The sequence below is a fragment of the Chironomus tepperi genome, unplaced genomic scaffold, assembly GCF_022539635.2.
Source record: "Chironomus tepperi strain 1889 unplaced genomic scaffold, CSIRO-AGI_Ctep_v1 contig_73, whole genome shotgun sequence".
In the NCBI taxonomy this organism is placed as follows: Eukaryota; Metazoa; Arthropoda; class Insecta; order Diptera; family Chironomidae; genus Chironomus; species Chironomus tepperi.
In genome coordinates this window covers 495,616-517,482 of record NW_027226195.1, presented here as the reverse complement: position 1 = coordinate 517,482, position 21,867 = coordinate 495,616, and the positions used below count along the sequence as shown (strand labels likewise).

General features: G+C 33.7%; 5 protein-coding genes across 12 annotated transcripts in view; 2 read left to right on the top strand and 3 right to left on the bottom strand.

The window, feature by feature from the left end:
* lap (phosphatidylinositol-binding clathrin assembly protein lap) overlaps positions 1–5,323 on the bottom strand; it is a 29,989-nt gene extending 24,666 nt beyond the window's left edge. For all 8 annotated transcript variants that reach the window (XM_070653820.1, XM_070653826.1, XM_070653827.1 and 5 more), the window contains exon 1: positions 4,791–5,323. In XM_070653820.1, the coding sequence (XP_070509921.1) occupies positions 4,791–4,926 (136 nt within the window). In that variant the 5' untranslated portion in view covers positions 4,927–5,323. The remainder of the gene's footprint in view (positions 1–4,790) is intronic.
* Positions 5,324–5,539: 216 nt separating this feature from the next.
* On the top strand, positions 5,540–6,444 carry RpL30 (ribosomal protein L30). The gene is made up of 4 exons (XM_070653830.1): positions 5,540–5,604; positions 5,683–5,737; positions 5,811–5,956; positions 6,205–6,444. Exons 2-4 carry the CDS (start codon positions 5,717–5,719, stop codon positions 6,383–6,385), a joined length of 348 nt encoding a protein of 115 aa, XP_070509931.1. The 5' UTR covers positions 5,540–5,604; positions 5,683–5,716; the 3' UTR covers positions 6,386–6,444.
* Positions 6,431–7,092, bottom strand: mRpL23 (mitochondrial ribosomal protein L23). The gene is made up of 2 exons (XM_070653829.1): positions 6,874–7,092; positions 6,431–6,810 (listed from the first exon to the last, which is right to left on the bottom strand). The coding sequence occupies exons 1-2, from the start codon at positions 7,012–7,014 to the stop codon at positions 6,490–6,492; spliced, it is 462 nt and encodes a 153-aa protein (XP_070509930.1). The 5' UTR covers positions 7,015–7,092; the 3' UTR covers positions 6,431–6,489.
* Positions 7,093–7,782: 690 nt separating this feature from the next.
* Positions 7,783–9,172, top strand: LOC139100998 (pyroglutamyl-peptidase 1). The gene is made up of 2 exons (XM_070653828.1): positions 7,783–7,968; positions 8,028–9,172. Exons 1-2 carry the CDS (start codon positions 7,922–7,924, stop codon positions 8,578–8,580), a joined length of 600 nt encoding a protein of 199 aa, XP_070509929.1. The 5' UTR covers positions 7,783–7,921; the 3' UTR covers positions 8,581–9,172.
* Positions 9,173–13,107: 3,935 nt separating this feature from the next.
* On the bottom strand, positions 13,108–21,371 carry LOC139101023 (uncharacterized). The gene is made up of 3 exons (XM_070653885.1): positions 21,307–21,371; positions 19,786–20,519; positions 13,108–14,063 (listed from the first exon to the last, which is right to left on the bottom strand). The coding sequence occupies exons 1-3, from the start codon at positions 21,369–21,371 to the stop codon at positions 13,108–13,110; spliced, it is 1,755 nt and encodes a 584-aa protein (XP_070509986.1).
* Positions 21,372–21,867: the final 496 nt, after the last annotated feature.

The following is a 21,867-nucleotide window of genomic DNA, read 5'->3' as shown; positions in this document are numbered from 1 at the left end:
TTTTGAAAACGACATCAAACTCAATACCCACAAGAATAAATTTCATTTCACTCAACGACAAACAAACTCATCATTCTCATCATTAATTCACCATCCATGACAATGTACTATGAACCAGAGTTGCAAAACAGGTGCCTGTGACAGACGGAAACCGTACAAATTCTTGATAAATTGTATGGTTTTGTAGGAAAAATTATATAAATTATCAAGAATTTATACGGTTTTTGCATGTCACAAGCACCTTTTTTACAACTCTGTCTATGAACTATGTTGCATTGTCTAATCAACATCAATTTCTATCTTTTATTACTTTTTTCCACAGGACATTTTAAAAAGGTAAACATAAGAATCGTGCATTTATATTAAAGTGACATGGCTAATGAGTCAGAAAGATTAAAGAGAGCAGAAAATAAAAATTTATTTATTCAATGTTGCCAGTTTTGTTTCTTTTTATTTTTTTGTCGTTTCTTCTATGTCAACAATTACATGAAACTTTACCAGACATTCTTACATAATTAATAATTAAAGTTTTATGTTCAATGCAATGCGAGAGAATTGTAAGAATGGAAAAAAGAGGTATGAAGAGAACAATTGTGTAATTTAGGGAAATTTTGTCAGAATTTTTTTGACTTTTTTTGAGGTATTTTTATGTTATAAGTTCTTTATTTAGGCAGTATACTAAAGTTTCCCAAAGTCTCGGTCTCGACAAATTCTTAAGATTGAGACTACCCTGGAAGTCTCGGTTTCAGCATCGGAAGCCCATTCTGTATACCATAGAAAATAGAGAGGCAGATTCGGAAGCTGACAATCTAATTGTTTTTGTAACGGTTTTTGAGAAATTTGAATATTTTTATGAGCATTTTAAAATAGTTTTGACCGTTATTTTTTAAATATAATTTGACCGTTATTTTTTCAAAATTGAATTTTGATTTTTTTTGAATTTAGCACAATTGCATGACCTAGAATTTACCAATGCAATGAACTCAGACACAGTTTAAGTGTCGCAAGTGCTCAATTCGAGTTGATGTGACTAAAAACAGCGAGAAAGTACCCAAAAATCCGACTAGAATTATCCTGGGACTAAATTAGGATGGTAAGGGTCGGCTGATCAACACTAAACTCAAACCTTATTCATATACCAAATCTGACGAATTTCCCACACAATACCTACTCTAATCCATATATTATGTACTACATCATTCTATTTCCTCAGACTTCCGAATGCCAGTTAAAAGTACTACACAACATAATCGTTCAATTTATTATTTAATTGAATTAAATAACAATATGACAACAACAATAATAATAGTTCTCAGTGCATAGACGATGTGTAAGTGATAGTTATCAACTACTTGATCTACTAAGTGCGATGAGAAATTATCTAATCGTACGTGTTACACTGCGTGCGAGAGAAGAAAAAAAAATATTTATGAGCATAATAAATTCTTCTTTTCATCGTAATTTTTCTATAGTGTTACAGTATCGACCTGGAAGATTAAGCTCGGATTTGTAATAAAAAATTTCACGATTACTTGCAAAAAATTTCTTCATTTTGCCTCACTTTTCATTTCATTTGCGAGCATTGCATTATTTTAATTTTTTTTAGTTATACAAAAATTATTACGCAAATTCAAACCGGCTTAAGACATTTTTTATTAGTGGCTGATTTTATTATTTTCTATCTGAAATATTGTTGAATATTTATGACGATCCGATTGCATGTGATGATGACTGTGTCGGATTTGTGGAATGTCGGTGGAATTTTTTTTAGTTCAGTGTCATATTTTGAGTTAAAGTTTAAAGAAAAATTAGATCCAGATGAGGTTACATTGATGAAGTATGTATTATAGTTGAATGTGTCATATGGAAGATGAATCGGTATATTTTTTTAAGGAATCGGATTATCTTTGATAGTCTGATACATCAGGCGATCAGTATCGCAGCATTGTTAATGATTCAATTGAATTGATGTACAGCGTTTGTGGAACCATATTCAGATATTAGATACATTTAAGATGGAATTAGAGATGTCAATACAAATACCCAAATACCCAAATATGTAAACAATTCCTGTCTATTATATTAACACCCATCACTAACTAGCATTGCAACAAAGTATCACCAAACTAAACAATTCTTTCTGCTTCATTGAATCCAAATAAAAATACAGCATTTTATTGATAATTATTCTTTATCATTTATATTAATTTATTGTATCCACATTCATGTCGATCAGTTTATGATCACTCAATTGGCAGACATCAATAAACAAATCTATTGCCCATATGCAGCACAGCGAAATAATTTCCATAAAGATAATTTCTCAAATTTCCATTAAAAAAACGCAAATTAAGCTCATAATAAAAATGAGTAATATGAAATCGTGCAGGCATTGATGATTCTTTCTTTTGTATTTATTTAAGGTTGAATATAAACAAAAAAAAGAAGCCTTTAATTAAAATCTCATCATGAATAAATTTATTCACTCTTCTTTTTTGTGCTGTGTGAATTTCTCGAAATGCAAATTTTTTGTTACTTTTTAAAAGCTTCTCGTGAATGTTTGCACATAATGTGCACGTCATTCTAATCCGCAACAATTAAGTTCAGAAAATAATCCCTTAAATCCAATATTTTTACAACATTTTTCTTGAGTTCAGCATTGCATGAAGCACATCAATTCGCAATTTATCAAATGTCCACCAAAACAGAACAATAAAGTATGATTCATGTATAAATTACTGTTGTCCAAGTAACCAAAAGAGGTGGAATTAATATGTTTTGTTGTCGGCTATTTAGCAAGTTTACCGATCAGCACAAATTATTCATGACAGTCAATTGGTAGCTTTATGGTGTCCAATTGTCGAATTTAATGTTAACTGTCATTTAAATTGGCACTTGGATGACAAGTGGCCGTCGCTTGGATGCTTTGTGGCCGTCACTTGGATGCCATGTGGCTACCACTTGGATGTTATGTGGCCACCACTTTAATGTCATGTGACTGCCACTTGGATGCTTTGCGACCGACACTTGGATGTCATGTTGCCGTCACTTGAATGTCATGTGGCTACCACTTGAATGTCATGTTGCAGTCAATTGTATGCCATATTGCCACCACTTGGGTACCAAGAAACCATCACTTCACTGCCACATTGCCAAACTTGTGCCAATCGGGTTTAACATTCAAAATTTTATGAATGATGTGCTTCATAGCGTTACTTTTTCTATAAAATAATTCCAAATAATCATCAAATAGCCGATTACATAAAACAAATGTATTGATGATGTTCAGTTTTGAATGACTGTCAATGATTTAATAATTGAATTAAATTATTTGTTTTGATTTTGTTTGTTATTCAAGATTACGAGTAGAATTTGTGTTAACTCATCAAATACGATGTGAATTGTTTTCAAACACGCTATAGGCGTTAAAGTAATGAATTTGCATGGTTGATCTGTATTTCACTTTCATTAATTAGAGTTCACAGAGTTTTGTAATTACGGAAAGAAAATTTAACGGAATTGTTATTTTTTGAATCGATAAAAGGGTGTGATACTGTGATGGTGAAATGTGCAAAAAATGTTCAGGCGCATTCACAAAAATTTTGAATTTTAAAAAATCGTTTAAACTTTAGTTCAAAAATTTACAAATTTCGTTAAGATTTGAATTTTAAAATTCCGTTAAAACTTAATTTCGAAATTTTACGAATTCTATTTGAGGATTTGAATTTTAAAAATCCGTTAAAACAAGAAACTGGAAATTCATGAGGAAATCTAGCAATAAAAACATTGAAAACCACCTTCTTGCACCAGTTTTTCTAATTCAGTGATTATTGGCCCCAGATAAAAGTATGTATGTAATATAAATCATCATATTCTCTACTTAAGAGGCTGTATACATTTTTTACACAAAAAAACTAGAATTTGTTTATAAGAAAACCAGGTGAAACGAGAGTGCAGTAGTTCCAATTCAATGAATGAAAGGAGATTGCAACGTGGATAATAAGCTAATAAATAAAAAAAAATTACTATATACGTATTTTTTTCTAAGGTTGATTACAAAATTTATTTTTTTTTTGTCTATACACACATGCCAGTTCACCGCAGTCAGAGTTACCAATACTCTCTTTCTTAAGTGAGTTTAGAAAGCTCAAGGACGTATGAATTAATAAAAAAAGATTTTTAGCGGCAACCGTGGCATTTTGAATAAAATAAAATTCACTTTGTAACATTAATAGATATTCACGATAAATTTAAATAGATGTACGAGTTTATATTTTTTGTGTATATGGAAGTTTATCAATGAATATTCAAGTGGATATGATAAGAACGTATGTCGAGTGGACATGGAACTAAGTCAAAGATTAGCTATTTACTTGTCTATCAACTTGCCAATGAACTAGACTTCAAGACGACTTAATGACATATTTGGAACATTCCATATAGCTTGACATATGTCTAGTTAATTATCATTATTACCAAAATCGTTCAACGTACACGGAAAAGCCAATATTTGATAAATTTCCTTGAAAAAATCAGAATTAAATGTGCTTTTAGGCTCCAAAAGCACTTCTGACAAGTGCACTTTAGTTACTACTGTATTTTGGCAATAGTCGTTAGGATTGCACAATTCATGTAGGCTATACATAATTTCTGATTGCACTTGTGAAGTATATAATTTAATTTAGTTATCAACTTTCCATATGTCATGATCTAGTCTAGTTCCATTGACATGTTAACTCAAGTCTAACACTAGACATCAACTAGCTATGTCCACTCGTGTAAGTACTTACAATCTAAATGCTTCTTCTTAGGTCCTATCAATTCTTCGGTTGTTGCTTTACAAACAGACTTAGCCAGTCCTTGACCAGCGAGTGAATGTTTGGCCGCTAATAAGCGATCATTAATTGTTTGTCCGGCCATAGCCATATTTAATTAATTTATTATTTTTTTTAATTTCACTGGTACGAATAAAGATGATAGAAGGAAAATGGACAAATTTCCTTTTAAATCACTTTTCTTTTTAAATAGGATATCCTTTTTATTAAGACTTGCTATGAATCACTTTTCACTTTATTCGATATTTTCCTTCGCAAAAATATTTTTCTTGTCGTCACAAAAAAATTTTTTTTTTCCCTATATTTTAATAATTTTTTTTCAATACTTGATATTTCCTTATTTATCACATGCACTCGATTTAATTTATGCAATATTGAATGAATATTGTCCAAAGAAAGGACAATAATCGACACAAATTGATTTTTTACACACAAAATACAGATAATTTAATTTAACAAAATTTTTCTTCCTTTGAAGACTTTTTTTCATTGGCTTTTTCCGAATTTTTCGCAAGGGCCGAAATTTTTTGATTTGAATATTCGATAATTCGTTAATTTGGGTTCGAAAATTGCGCAATTTCGAAAATGTCTTTTCTTTGATTATGTAATTAATTAACAATATTTGACACATTCTAGGCCTACTTAATGTCATTATTTAATTCAATCAATGTTAATCTTGCATAATTTAGTAAACATTGTTATTTTCGAAAATTCGAACTCATGGAATTTCGAACTATAAAAGTTCTTTTCTCCTCAAGTTTTTAAGCAGGTAAGTCGTGCTTGCTCAATTTTCCATAAATTAAATACATTTTAGTGATTATTTCAATTTGTTTTATATTTAATTTAGCAATTAAGAACGCTTAATTCTTTAAATCATCAAAATGGTTACACAAAAGAAGCAAGTAAGTCATAAATTGTGAATATTAATAAAATCAAAGTTTCGAGGTTATTAATGCTTTATATTTTTAATTACAGAAAAAGGCTTTAGAATCCATCAATGCCCGTTTGGCTTTGGTGATGAAATCAGGAAAGTTCTGTCTTGGATACAAGCAGACATTGAAGACTCTCCGTCAAGGCAAGGCTAAATTGGTCATTATTGCCAACAATACTCCACATTTGAGGTAAGAATTGACCGCATTGGATATGGATGGAAATGATTTACTGAGAAGTAGCATTCCATGCATCCACAAGTCGTCTAATGGAAATCATATGGAGTCATTTTGTTGACTGAGAAGTATGATTCCTTAACTAAACTGGAAGCTATGGAGTAAAATCCAAAAATTAAGGACTTCAGGCTCAACAAAATGGCATCATATGATTTCCAGCACTTTAAGGAACTCTTCATTTAATGCTTAATTCATTCCAATAGAAAATCAGAGATTGAATACTACGCTATGTTGGCCAAAACCGGAGTTCACCATTACAATGGAAACAATATTGAATTGGGAACAGCTTGCGGTAGATATTTCCGTGTCTGCACATTGTCAATCACAGACGCTGGTGATTCAGATATCATCAGAACACTTCCAGAAGCCCAAACTGGAAACTAAACTTGTATTTCTATAAACTTTTGATGAAAATATAAAGCTAAGAAGTTCAAGACATAAAATTTGATGTTTTCTTTTTATTACACTATAATTCTAATTTTACAGGACTATATTGAATACCATCCAGGTAATCCACGACGTTTGCTATTTCTATTACAGAATTCTTTGAATCTATCTTTAGCTTGATCCAGCGACTTCTCATCGTCCTTAAGGTTTTTCTTTGTCTCATTTTCTTCAGGGAAGAGGTCGGGAAATGTGAATTTTACTTCCTTTGGAAACGTCACATATGCTAGCTTAGAATCTTCTTCCTTAATTATATAGCCGTTCCTTTCTTCACGTTTAAATCTTCCCATTGCAATACGATCTCTTACAGCTACTACTGGAAGTTTATAAATCTTTTCCAAATACTGCCTAATATCATATTTTGTCTAAAAATAAAAGAATCATTGATTATTAACAGTTAATTATGGCAATTTAAGGGAGATTCTTACCATTTGATGTGAAACTTCAAAGCAAACGACATTTCCAGGCTGTTGATTTGGTGTCCTGACGATTTTCATCCAGAAATTGGGAAGGAACACTCTTAATTGTGGATTACCACGTTGATAAAGTGGATACCATCGCGAACTCATCGTTAATTATTTAATTTTTATTGCCGAAAAAATTATTCAATGCTGTTGTTTACGACTGAGAGATGCGAAGAATTTGAAATTTAAAAAGTCGTTATGAACTGAACAATGTGTAACGATTGTAAAATATTCAAAAATCTTTCTATTTCGCATCATTGAAGCAAGTATTCTGCCTCTTATTTTCAGAATTACGTGGAAATAATAAATTTTATTAATTTAAACATAAATACAGCATAAAATCATGGTTCAATTAAAGACAGTTATTGGTAAATTCTTCGATGAATACAGAAACAACACTCCAAAGAAGCTCAAAGTTGTAGATGCATACTTAGTGTACATTTTGTTGACCGGAATTCTGCAATTTGTGTATTGTTGTTTAGTCGGCACTTTCCCGTTCAATTCCTTCCTTTCTGGATTCATCTCAACTGTTAGCTGCTTCATCCTTGCTGGTAAGTCTTGTATTTATTGCTGTCAATGATCCAGAAAATTAACTATTGATTTTTTAAAACATCCAGTCTGTCTACGTTTACAATCAAATCCACAAAATAAGGCACAATTTATTGGAATTTCACCGGAAAGAGGATTTGCTGACTTTATATTCGCTCACATTGTTCTTCATGTCGTAGTTATTAACTTTATTGGATAAATAACAAAACTATATTCCATTTCTAATGCATTTTATTATGTATGTGTGTATTCTCACTATTGAGTGTATAATTAACTACATTGTAATACCAATTTAATAATAAAATAATGAATCAGTATGATTTTAAGAGAAAAAAGTGACTTGTTGCTTAATACTTTTTATATTTGCAGTACTTATCACTTAAAGAAGCAAATTTTTATCTCTTGAGATATATTTTACTTTTAAGTAATCATTCACAGTGTGTAGAATAGAAAATACAAAGCTATGGACGAAAAATTGATTGTTGTCACTGGATATGGCGTATTTAAAGGGTAAATAGTTAAAAATTCACAATTTTCATCAATTTTTCTATTACCTAACTATTTTATAGTCATGAAGAGAAGAATGCAAGTTGGGAAGCTGTCCAGTTACTTCCAAATAAGCTTCAAATTGAAGACCAAAATTTCAAAATAGAAAAAATTCAACTTGCTGTCGAATACGATGATGTAGATAAGAAAGTTAATGAAATATGGTCAAAAAATCCAGAATTAGTAATTCATGTAGGCGTTCATGGCAGTGCTTGCAAGATACATTTAGAAAAATGTGCTAGAAATGGATTTGTATCAAAAGATTTTTGCTGTAAAACACTTTGTGATCCAGTTATATGCCTTGAAAACTCAGGAAAGTGCCAAAAATTAGAAACGAAAATTGATGTTGATAAAATAACAAAATTCCTCAATGAGGAACACTGTAACATGTTTACAGCATCATGCGATGTAGGACAATACCTTTGCGGATACGTTTATTTAAAATCATTAGATAAAGATCCATCAAGAACACTTTTTGTTCACGTACCATGTATTGATAAACCATTTAGTAGTCAAGATACAGCGACAGGGATATTTAAAGTGATTGAACAATGTCTAATTACACCTAGAATTTAGAAAGTGCTTTAGCACATCCAGTTTTATTGCTCTTTTTAGAAAAAGCTTTATTTTTGTATCATTCATAATATACATTTAATGATGAGTTAGAGGAAGTACCTAAAGTTATTCTGTTAAAGGAATTGTATTGAATCAAATGTCTTTTAGTGATCCCTATGCTTCTTTTATTTAAAAGCTCTATTTATTCGCCGATCTGGACAGTTTTATATACAACCCGACCGGCATCCATTGAATCGTTGTCTATTCAGCGACTAACCTGACAGTATACTTAAAATCAAGTTGATCTGCTGCTAATTACTCATCGTCGGACTATTGGTTCTAAGCATATGCAGACTTTAAAGTCATCCTTTGTCTATTTGATCATTTGCTAATACTGGATCTAATCAAGTAAAAAATAATCCCCAATGACCCCAAAATAGTCAATATTTCAAAATATTAATCCCAGATTCATACACATCCACAAACAACAAAAAGGTGATAAAACTAGAGCACATCCAAATTGAAAACAAATCACATTTATAATATAAAAAATTGAATAAGAAGACTTTCATGTCATGTCAATAAAAGCTGAATAAATTCTTAGTATACAAAAGCTATTTAATTCAATTGTGTAAATGTCGATAAATATCAATAGAAATTTATATGGATTAGTGTGAAAATTTCATTCACACACAAATAGAAAAGCGTGAAACAGTTGAGGTGTGAGATGCGGTGAAAATGTATTAAACAACGGTGGCGTACATGTTGTTATTCAAAATATTGACAATTATTATGGATTGATTGAAAATGTTTTCTAGGAAAAAATTTATAATTTAATGTTTTTAAGTTGAATATCCTTATAAGTAAGATCATTTGGTTTCGCATGAATTTTATATGGTTGCCTTTGCCACATGCTACTTACTGTCAGTTGAGTTTATGTGTTGTAATATGGGTGTTTCAGAACCAGAATATCCTTTATGTAGCCGTGAAGCTGGTGCGACACAAAACTCTATTTGGAAGCTACTCGGGGTGCTAAGTCCAATTGGAATTCGTATTAGTTCTTGTTTTTGTTTGGTTGAGCATGATGTTGTCTTGCTGATAACAATTTTATAGGGCCGAATTTAGCGACTATGCACATTGTGGTGCTCTGGATATGCAATTCAACACTTTAATTCAACCTTTATTGGAAGTCAGAGTTCTCAACAGATGATCATGCATACGCCATACGTAATCTAATAGCAAGGATATCACCATTAGTTGACTGCAAAACGATGCAAAACCAATGAGAGCAACTTCGTAGGTGACGAATACTGAATATTAAAAAAGTGCGTCACTCTTCGTAGGAATGGACATTAGTCGTCCTTAGAATTAGCCGTACAAGTTATGATGATTGGTTCCTATGGATCCACTGTGAATCGTAGGGCGTTAACAAAGCGATTGAACAGGTCTCTGTTCCAGGCTATAACGGCTATTTCTGCTAACTTCTTTTGTTGTTGTTCTGCCTCCTTTTCTACCGTACAAGTAGTCAAACATAAATTAGTACATTTGGATCTACACTGAGTCAACATTAGAATCATACCCTGGGGCGGGATTCTCCGTTACTGTTATGGTGCGGTATAACCACGTCGGTACGTTAGCAGTGTCAATGAAATCAGCCTCAGGGCATTTAAGGAGTTTTCAAATTGCAGTTTTTGAGAATCAGAGTACTAAAAATGTCAGATAGACTCCCAAAAAACATCTCCTAATTAAGGTCGACAACCGTTTGAATCGTTCGTACTTAAAAGCTTCACAGCTATTCAAACAGGACATAGCAATAAAAAACCTTTATTTTCAGTTCACAAAAAGCCATCAATTAAATAGTAATTGAATGAATTTGACACATGACATTAATTGATTGCAGACAGATGATAAAATTTACGAGCTAATGACCTATTATGCTTATTAAAAGCATTTAATATGCCTTTATGTCATCGTCTAATGTCGCAATAAAACGACCATCGAGGACATTTTTCATGTTCATTTAGATAACATTTTATTGAATAATTTTCGATTGAAAATAATTTATGTTGCAGTACTTTTGACTATATAGTCCATGGACATACATATTATTCATGTCTGTGTATGAATCCAGTTCTTGTAATTGCCTTCCGGTAATCCATAAAATTTACTCCTTCCATTTCACGAACAATGAAAATTTGAATGGAAATTGAATAAATGGATGTGAATGGATGAGAGCAACAATATAATCTTCAATTATTGAATCATTTCCTTCTGTCTTCCTCGCTCCTTTGTTATTTTTTATTGTTCTGTATTCTTCGTCCTACAAAACATTGTTCGGATCGTTTGAATGAATTGAAAATGTTTGCTGGACATTTACAAGATTTGGACTAAAAAAAGAAAGAAGCGATTATTGTTGGAAAAGAAGATGAAGATGAGGATGAAAAGATGGAAAATAATTGATTAAGAAATTGAAAAGTTCTGTTTATGCTTTTTTATGGAACTTTTATGATTTCGTTAAGTTGTTTGTTTGCTTCATTTCTGACACGGTCTCTTAAGTAAATAGAATTTATATTGATTTACTTTTAACTTTGGAAACTGTTTCTATTTATTGGAAGTCAGGTCAGTTTTATAGCTAATATTGACGTCATTGATGTTATGAAAATGTTTGAACTGGATTAAACTTAGTTGGCTTCGGAAACTGTAGTTATGACCGGATGTTTGTGTATAGTAGTATACACAACTATCATAACCGACTTAAAGTGAGCATAGATTGCTGACAAAGATAAATGTAGTTTAATTAAAACGACTTCCTTACGGATTTATTTATTTATTTACAAACATGTTTATTCTTCGGAGTTCAAAAACTGACTGAACTTTTGCATGAAAAAGGGGCTTTTAACTATGCACAATAAATATTATTCAAATCTCAAATGAACGTTATAACAAAATGCATACTTTTATTTACATTCTGCTGGATTTGAGAAATTGAAAGCTTGATCCTACATATATTGGCTGATGAATGATGACTCAAATGAGATCTGCTTCGAATTGACTTCGAGCCCTAATACTAAATACTATAAAATTCTAGTATTCATTTAGTGATAACATACATAAGCATATCCTACAAAATCAACGAATTTTTGAGGTAAGATTAAGGAAATCCCGAATGATGATGATGAAAAAGTTTTCAAATCCCAAAAATATAGAAAATTTCTATTCCCATCCTCTCCTATATCCAAAATTATTTTACAACATGATACATTTATTAAGGCAATCATTCAGCTTCCGCCTCACAATAATTCCCCCACTTCCATATACATTATGGCAATTTATAGACAGAAACCATAAAGACACTTTTTGCTACTCATTTAATTTTAGATATAGACATCATTTCAATAAAGATAAAGGTATTAAATGCCAATTAATATTGAATTTCATTTAATATTATAGACGCAACTAAATAAAACCATTTAAACTCAAAATTGACTTCTCATTTAGTACCCAAAAAAAAAAAACATCGTTTAAGATTACCAACCGACATCATCCCTAACATCGATGTTTCATTAGGTTCAACATCACGTTCTACTAATTTTAATTGTTATGATCTCAATTCTGGGGATATTTTTTAGTCGATAATTTGGTTAAAATAAAGTGAACAGTTGACCTGAAAATTGAGTGCAGATTTTGGCTTTTTTTCACCCTACACATGGTCAATTACTCTTGTATCCACTTTTAAGCATATTTTTATGTGGTTTACCGTTGCTAACACGATTTTAATAAGAAATGTTATGAATGTTATCGGTTTTGAGGCTGGATTGGATTTTAGTTAGACTGTAGACATATGTGTTTGGATTAGAAGTGGCTTGTTGACGGAATGGTTCAGTACTTCAGTACCTATTAATTGTACTACCGACCCGGTGATCATGGGTTCGAGACTCAGCAGGAGAAACTTTTCATTTGTCCTTTTTGGAATCATATGTAATGGAAATACGATTCCAAAGACTTTTTCTAGGCTGCAGGAAGTAATGTCATCAGAGGAATGGTTCCGATCTCACTATAAATTGTGGATCTATTGAGTGTCTCCTGAGTGTTGTGGATCCGATATCTTCGGTTGTGATACTTTATGCTACGGCAAGTTATGATACCGCTTTATCACTGATACGATACAGTAATGCCACATTGCCATACCAGGTTTACCATTGTTACGGATTTGTGGTGTAACCTACTACTACCAGAGAAATCGACCCCTGGCACACTCCTATTCGTTAAACAATTAACAGGAAATCGCCCTAACACAGCTCTGGATCTCAATGATTCGAATTCCTAAAGGTTATTTTCATAGACATGCATAGATGATTGGTAATTGGCAAGCGGTAGCCAGCGATAGAGCCAGCTTTCGGAGCCGACTGAGGGAGGCCATGGATCACACTTGATCTGTACGGCCAGCGAAGTAAGTAAGTACATATATGATGCAATAGATTGAAATCTTTTTATTGATCTCTTTTGGACATTATGTGACAATCAACAACAAATAATCATTCAAGTAACTTAATCATCCCAAAAGTTATTTTTTATAGGTTCCTTATCAGCTGGAAGTATACCTTCCGGGGAACAAGTAAAGCATTTACATATACAATTACAATTGCTGTCATCACCAGGAGGTCGTGTTGGTGGCTGGACCGTAGTAGCAAAAGGAGGATCATCGATGATACCAGAAATCCAATCATGATATGACACCGTATTTGTGAAAATTGCTGGATGTCCTACAGTACACTCCTGAAATGTTGTGCTAACCAGACCAATAAGAGTTGGTATATTATTATGTAATATAACAAATGGACCACCTTCATCTCCAATACATGTTGAACCGCCATCAGTCGTCTTTGTGCAAAAGTTGCCACCAGTAACTCTAGCAGTACCATGATAATCTCTACATTCTTGAAGGGGAATAGTCATCATTAGTGTATAACGAAGAATCATTGACTTTAAGGCATCAGGTCCATCTTCATAAAATCCAAATCCAGTTACAACTCCAATTCTGTTAAAACTATCAAGATCTAAGTCGCGTGGTGGAAGTGTTACATTACCGATTAAAAGGTTGCCATTTGGACCCGGAATGTTCAACATGGCTTCAGTTGCTTCTTCTAGGAATATTAATCCAATGTCATTAGTAAACACATTTGTCACAATGTCACCGCTATAGTCTTCATGAGTAATAATGTGCTCTCGGTTTCGGACCCAAAAAATTTTCGTTTCTGGTCCAGTCAAACGATCAATAACACCAAGTCGGACGATTACATCTCTGGCATCAAAAATACACTGTGCAATTGTAATGACCCAATTGTATTTAATCAATGCACCGCCACACAATCGTCTGAAACTTCCAATTGATGGCTCAATTTTTGCATGATATGGAAACTGTCCAAGTGTTGCATTGTCTCCACCAGCAATGCGCTGAGACTCAGCATACACAGAAATTATGAAAATTGACAGAACGATTATAACTTTTTGGTTCATTTTGACTCAATGGCTGTTTACCTACTGACACAGTCGCGAATTAAATGCAATTTATATGAATTTTAAAGGAATTTCAGGTGCAATAAAATTATTTAAAAGTCCTAATGATAAGATTAAGTAACTGAAATAGCTTTTGGGGCTTTTTTTTAATAATTTGATGGTTTTTTCTACGAAATGAAAAGAGATAATTGATATGATAATTGTATACTTGCAAGTGCTACTCATCAAATCCAGTAATACCAACCTTAAAAAACGCACTGCGTAGAAAAGGCGAGAAATGTGATTTTTGGTCAGGATTAGTCTGATGTGGGCTGGTTTCGATGAAATTCGCCTGTGCAAGGCTACATTCCAATCAGTATCCAGTTTCAGGCGCCGACTGAGATGGGCCATGGATCACACTTGATCTGTACGGCCAGCAAAGAAATTAGTAAGGCTACATTCTGCCATCGTGACTCTGACGTTAGATTGAACTAGGAGACTGTCGGTGCAATTTAACTCTAGACTTCCTCTAGAGATGCTGGTTTTATGTTATCCTGGCAATTTCCGGCAACACTTTAACAGAAATCATTCACTAAAAAGTCTTTAAATTTAACTTGTAAATGGCAAAATATCAAAAGGATAGAGGCAGTCCTACACTTAGTATTAGAATTGTCAGACTTTAGCCAGCGATAGAGTCAGCATCATCCATCATCTAAAAGATGCCAAAGATTAAAATTCATCTGTCCGACCAGTGAAGTAAGTCCTTAAATATTGACTAAAAAGACATTTTTCCATGCACTGGATCTAATTTTTTTTTTTAAAATTTGTCACAATTCCGCTGCTTATTAAAATTATATTGACTAATTATATGTATTAAGATTACAATGACACTAAAATTGCTATCGGACAATGATAAAATTTTTAATTTTTTTTGTTTCGGGGATTTCAAAATTATCTAATCTGAAGTGCTGTCCGTACGGCATGCAAATAGACAGAAGGTATAATTAGAACAAACTACTTGACAATGACAGCTACTTTATAGAGAGTGCTACACAGTTGTCCTATAGTTTTAATAATTCTGTCTACTTAATCATCATGTAGACAACATTGCAATGCGGGATTTGAACCGAATCAGGCGTGACTCTGACTTCACGCCGGCTTATCGCAGGAATTTTGATCTACTAACCGATTTGAGCAGTTTAGAGCTCCTTAATCAATTATTCTAGTCATTTTCAAACCAACAGCGCTTTATCCATTTCCCTACAAAATTTCAAACTGTTTCTCCTTTTATTCATTCCTATTTTCCATCTTTTTTTTGTCTATAAAATTCAACATCATGAAAAGTACTGTCAGTAAAACCGCATAAGAGGAAAATTCGGTTTTTCTCGTCTATGAATAAATGAATAAAATGTATTTGGATATTTTTAAACTTACCGGTTCAGTTTGTTGATTAGCTTTATGGCTTGTTCATTAAAAATGTTTTTTATTTTGTTGTTGCTCCTCTTGTGGATTATTTTTATACAAATTGATGAGTTGATAGAGCACTTCCGAGTTTTTTGTGGCTTAATAATTCATTGACTTGAGGATTGAGGATTATTGAGATGAATATTTTTCTCAATTATTAAAATTCTCTGGAAAATTCATCTCAAATTTATTAGGGGCCGTTCACTTATTACGTTCGCTTTTTAGGGGGAGGGGGGTCTACGATTTTGTAACAGGCTCAACCAAAAATTTTTTTTTTGTAACGACATGTTGTAACTAGGGGGAAGGGGGGTCTAGAAATTTGTTTTTTTGCGTAACGTAATAAGTGAACGGCCCCTTATGTTTTAGTTGGTCTTGTTGTCAATAGAGTTTGGGGGAAGTTAAATGGATTTTTCTTGTGATGTTTGGAAGTTAGAATATGCTGGAAATTATTTTTAGATTTGGATCACTTTGAAGCTTTTGAGAATGTTATTATTAACAAAATATTTAAGGTAAATTTCAATGGTAACGTGATTGTTTTTAGAGATTTATCAGAATTAACGTATTAATTATATTTGAAATTGTCAAGAAATCAACTGAAGTTCAAAATTCAAATTTGGGTTCAAAATTTTGAATGTTTTTGTTGTAATTTTTTTTTTTTTTTAAATAAACTTTTTATTCATTAAATTTTTAACTTAATTATGTACAAAGTTTGGATACATTTTATTTGTATTTAAATTTTTAAAGGATTCTGGCTTATCGCATTCATCACTTAGTTTTTGATTTTATTTTGAAATTGTTTTGCTTTAATTTATGTTGTGGTTTATTCGGTGTTTCGCGACGCAAGACGAGTGTTGAAATTCGCTTGCAACTTTCCGACGTAGTCCTCAATAGAGGGTATTTTTGCTTCAGTATGTAGATCTGATATCCTTTCATATCTTGTTTTGTTGAGAACAATTCTCAAGAATTTGTTTTGTAGTACTTGTAGTTTTTGTAGATGTGTTTTTGCCATCCGTTCAAATGCTGGACAGCCGTATGTGAAGATGGGTTTCACGGCTAGCTTGTAGATGAGAAGTTTGTTTCGAACGTCGAGATGTGAGTTCCTGCTGATGAGGGGATAAAGTAGTCTTAGTGCAGTGTGAGCTCTGTTGGTCACATATTCTACATGCTGCTTTAATGTCACTCTCTTGTCGATTATCATTCCCAGATATTTAGCTTCGGTTTCCCATTTGATGTTTTCGTTGAGGAATTTGATGTTGTCTCTAGGAAGTTGCCTGGAGTACCTATTTGTGATGAATAAGGCTTGAGTCTTCTGTTTGTTGAGATTTATTTTCCATTTGTTCATGTATTGTTGTACTTTTCTTCCAGTGTGTTGTAGATGTGTTACAATATCGGCTGAGTTTTCTGCAGAATGATACAATGCAGTATCATCTGCGAAGAGTGCGATATTGTTGGTTGTTTCTCTTACAATATCATATGTGTAGATGTTGTAGAGAGTTGGTGAAAGCACTGCTCCTTGTGGTACTCGAATTTGATTTCATTGGTTTCTGAGAACTGACCTTTAATAAAAACTGAGAAAGTTCTTTCACTTAGGAAAGATCTTACAGTTTTTATAAGTGGCAGTGGAAACCCTAATTTGATCATTTTAAACAAGAGTCCGTTATGCCAGACTCTGTCAAATGCTTTCTCCACATCTAGGAAGATCATTCCTGTTGATTTCTTCCTGCTTATGTTTTCCTTTGCTGTTTTGATTACTTTGATGAGTTGGTGAGATGTTGATCGTCCTGTGCGAAAGCCACACTGTTGAGTCGGAATGATGTTGTTATCCTCCAGATGCTCGTTTATTCTATTCAGCAATACTCTCTCCAATATTTTGCTTAGGGAACTAAGCAAGCTTATTGGCCTATAGCTGCTCACTTCGTTTGCTGGTTTGCCAGGTTTTGGGATCGGGATTACTTTAGCTTTTTTCCAAACTTTCGGAAAATAGTTAAGTTTGAGACACGTGTTGATGATGAACTTCAAATATTCGAAGCCTTTTGGTGGAAGATTTTTGAGGAGTATGTTGTTGACATCGTCTAATCCTGGTGCTTTAGGATTTTTCAGATTTCTTACAATGTATGAGATTTCCTCTACATTTGTAAGTTCTGTGCAGTTACTATTTTCTCCTTCCAATGCTTCCTTCACTGCGTTGTCTACTTCCTGGGTATGTACTGGGTTGTTGTCCTCAAGTGGATTTTCGTGAGCTTTACGAAAATAGTCACTGAGAACGCTGGCCTTTTCCTTATTAGTGATGAATGTTCTATCTGCATCAATCAACGGTGGCATCGATTTTGAACCTTTCTTGCAATGCTTTGCAATCCTCCAGACTGTTTGGTTTGATGGTTGGATTTCTGAAAGCCGCTTATTCCAGTTTGTATTTTTGAGTTCCTTAATTTTGTCTTTGATGACTTTCTGTAGAATGTTTAATTCAGTTTTGATTTGATTATCTCTGCTACGTTGCCGTCTTCGTCGAAGACTTCTTTTCGTCCTGATTAAGTCTTTGATTTCTGGTGTGAGCTTTGTCGATTCAAAGTTGATCTTTTTCTTCTTCACTGTTTTGTTTCTGGAATCCATGATGAGTTCTGAGAATACTTCGATATGATGTTCTATCTCCTCTACGGTGTTGCATGGGTTTTCCAGAGTGCTGTCTTCGATGCGACGAGTTATATACGATTTGAATTTTTTCCAGTTGGCATTTCTGTAGTCATATCTGTAAACTGTGTTGTCTGTTCTGTCAACTTTGGATGTCCTGATTTGAAAATACACAGCGCAATGGTCACTCATTGCCTCTGTGCATTTTAGTTCTGTAGTGTTCAGACTGGAATTTGAGAGCATCAGGTCGATTGTTGATACAGATTTCGTCGGATCTTCTGGATAATACGTTGGTGAATCGGGGTAGTAGATCATGAACTCCCCGGACATATCCTGTAGTATTGTCCCAGCTTTGTTTGCTACGTTGCAATTCCACTCTCGATGTTTTGCATTGAAGTCTCCGCAGATGTAGTAGTTTCCTCTGATGTTTGTTATTTTGTTGATGTCATCTCTTAGATGATCGTCTATTTCCCTTCCTTTGCTTCCTCCTGGAAGATAGACGGAGAGGATGTGGCAGCTTATTGATTCGTTGATGAAGACTTTTATTCCGATGCATTCTATTAGCTTTGTGTTGTAGCTTGGTTGAAGCTGATGTTTTAGATTTCTTTTGACAATGATCGCAACACCGCCTTTTGGTCTATCAATGCGATCAAATCGATGAATTACGTAGTCAGGATGCGAGTCTACTTTGGAGTTTGGTTTTAGGAATGTTTCCGATATGCACGCAACATCAACGTTTTGCATGCTGAGGTAGTCGAGAAATGCTAACATCTTATCTGCAAGGCTGTTAGCATTCCAGTAAATTACGTTGATTCTTTGGTGACTACAATCCATGTTGACTCATGTAGATTTTGGCAACTTTTTGGCCGATGGCTTGTTGTACCTGTTCCTCTTTTAGGTACTCTGGCTTTTTGGTGATGATTTCGATGAATGAGTTGATGAAGAACATGCATTCATCGATTGTGCCTTGGGCTGGTGAAATTTGTTCCTTTGTATTACCACTGGATGAAGGTTCAGGATCGACCTTGTTTGTTTCCAAGGTTAGTGAATTGAAGTCTAGGTCCATAATTTCTACAACCTGCGTTGAGTTCTGTTGATGATTGTTATTGGTCTTTGGCTTTGACCTGTTGTTATTTCCATTCCTTCCCCTTCTCCTGTTTCTTCGTGTTTTGTTTTGATTTCCCTGATTTGAGGGTTTCTGTTGTGGATGATTATTTTGCGATTTTATGGTGACTGGTGCGGAGGTTTCAGAAGCTGGTTTTCTAGATGTTGTTGGTACCGGTTCTGGGATACTCCTAGCTGGTCTTTGTGATGTAAATTGATCAGATCCGCCTGATCGTTCACCTGTTTTTGATGTTGGTGGAGCATTCCTTTGTCCAGCAGGATTTCGTGGAATCCTTTGTTGTTCACCTGATGGTCTGTTTTGATTTCGGTTGTTGTCGTTCGTTGATTTAGCTTTCCACTTCTCGATTATTTGTTTCCTGATGTTGCATTCTTGTGAGATTGCTGTATGTTTCTCGCCGCAGAAGTGACACTTTAGTTTTTCGATTGGGACCTTGTTGGTTTCAATCGAAATGTAAGGACAGGTTTTTGAATCATGCTGTTCAGAGCATCTGAAACAGATTAGTGGTTTGTTACAACCACGTTGTCCATGACCAAACTGCAAACATTTCGAACAGAAAGAAGGTCCGTTTCGCCTGTTGTTGTATTTAGCCCATTTTACTTTGAAGCCGTAGACACAGTTAACCTTTCGAAGGTTTTCCAAAATGTTACCTTCCTGTACTTTATTAAAATACAGAAGGTAGTTCTGGTCGTCGTCGTTTTCGTGTCTCCTTTGTTTCATTGTCATTTTGACAATTTTAACTGGTGATATGTTTTCCGTTTTCAACTCCTTTTCCAAGTCTACGATCTCCATCATTGGAAGTCCGTAGAGCACGAATTTCATCTGTGGTTCCTGGTTTGCATAGGTGTGAAAGTGGTGTTGTTTTTCTCTGAGGAGTTTGATGAATCTGTCGTAGTCGTCCCAACTCTCCGTTGATACAACTTTTGTTTTGAGTTTATCCTTTTTGACGTTGATCATAAAACTCCTGGGTTGGTTGTTGATCTGGTTCATCAACCTTCTGATCTCCTGTCCTCCACCACTAGTTATATGGATCGGTGGTGGTTTTGGTTTCTGCTGTGATGTTAGGTTGTTGTCTTTCGATGATGATGATATTTCACTTTGTTTTGGTTGTTCTGGTGCTTTGCTGTTATCTCCGCTGAAGTTGAAAAATCTGTCATCGTACAGATTCGTCCTAGCATTTGAGAAGTCAAATTGTTTTTTGTTGTCATCTTTCTTTTTGCTAGCACTAGATATCTTTTTGGCTGGCGCACTGAAGATTTCAAGTTGGCTGCGACGTTTTTCTGCCCTTAATGGTTGGACGAATTGATCCATTGTTGTCTGTTTTGTTTTGAGATTTTCCATCTCAATGTCATGTTGCTTTTCGTTGTTTATATCCTCGGTGATGAGAGTTGTCACGGGTGCTGAATCTTGTTGTTGAGATTCAGGTTGTTTTTCCGAAAGTTTTTGGTTACTTTCCTCGTTGTTGAGATTTGTTGTTGTTTCTACCATTTTGCCGAACAAGTCAAAACACGTTTGAACAAGTTGAACTGAGATTCGAAACTTTAATCTCTGTTGTTGTTATCTGGAGCTTTTGAGAATTTTGAATTAATTGCGGAGCGAATTAAAAACACGTCTGTTCCCTTTGGCGGACCGATGTGAACTGTTTTTGTTGTAAACAAAGTGGTGAAATAAGCAGGTAAGAAGCAGAAAATTAAGATTAGCGAGAAAAATCAAGTTTTAGCAAGCCTAAGTGACTCAAAAGGGACTAATACATAATCAACCTGCTGGCATCTTTGGATAGAATTAGTGATTAAATCTGAGGAATTAGGAAAGTCGAATTCTGACTCCGAAGTTGGCCAAATGTCAAGTGGATACTTTATCAAGGTGTGTGTTGGAATGTATACTTGAAAGGATAGATTAAAAGCTTATTTAAACCCTTCCTGAACAGGAGAAACCGCCACAATCAGGATATGAATAGTAAGCTGCACAATTCTGAAACCGACATGTACAAATAATGCAACAGACTGTGAAAAGGAGTAATTGATTTTAATCAATACATCCGCAATGTTGCATTTGCAGACTTCTCTAAGACCATAAAACCATCAATTTCATTAGTTAACATGTTCCTCTTCATTAATTAACAATGAAACTGCAACGAAAACAAACATTTGAACTTGAAAACATCCAGTTGTCATTTAAAATCGACCGAAAACATTCAATTAGATCTCGTTTCTTTAACAATTAATGTCTCAAGTACAGCAGAACATTCCCATTATCGAAAAAACCATAAAAGCAATTCGAAATTTTTCTTCATTTCTTTATTGTCACATAATTGTCGAATGATTGTCGACTTTATGACATTCATTGTACAAAAAAATACAAAATAATGCTATCTGGCACTTTAAATTCATACAAAGTATAACAAACACCAAAAAAATCGATAGCTGTCACATGCTGATTTAATTAAGAAACTTTCTACTCTAATAATCAAAAGTTTTTCTTTTCGTCATTCGATCCCCAAACTGGCCTTAATTTTTTAAAGTTGCTCTTTGGTTCTTCACAAAAAGAACCTTGAAAGTCTAAAGCACAAAAATAAAAAATCAAAACATCTCAATTTT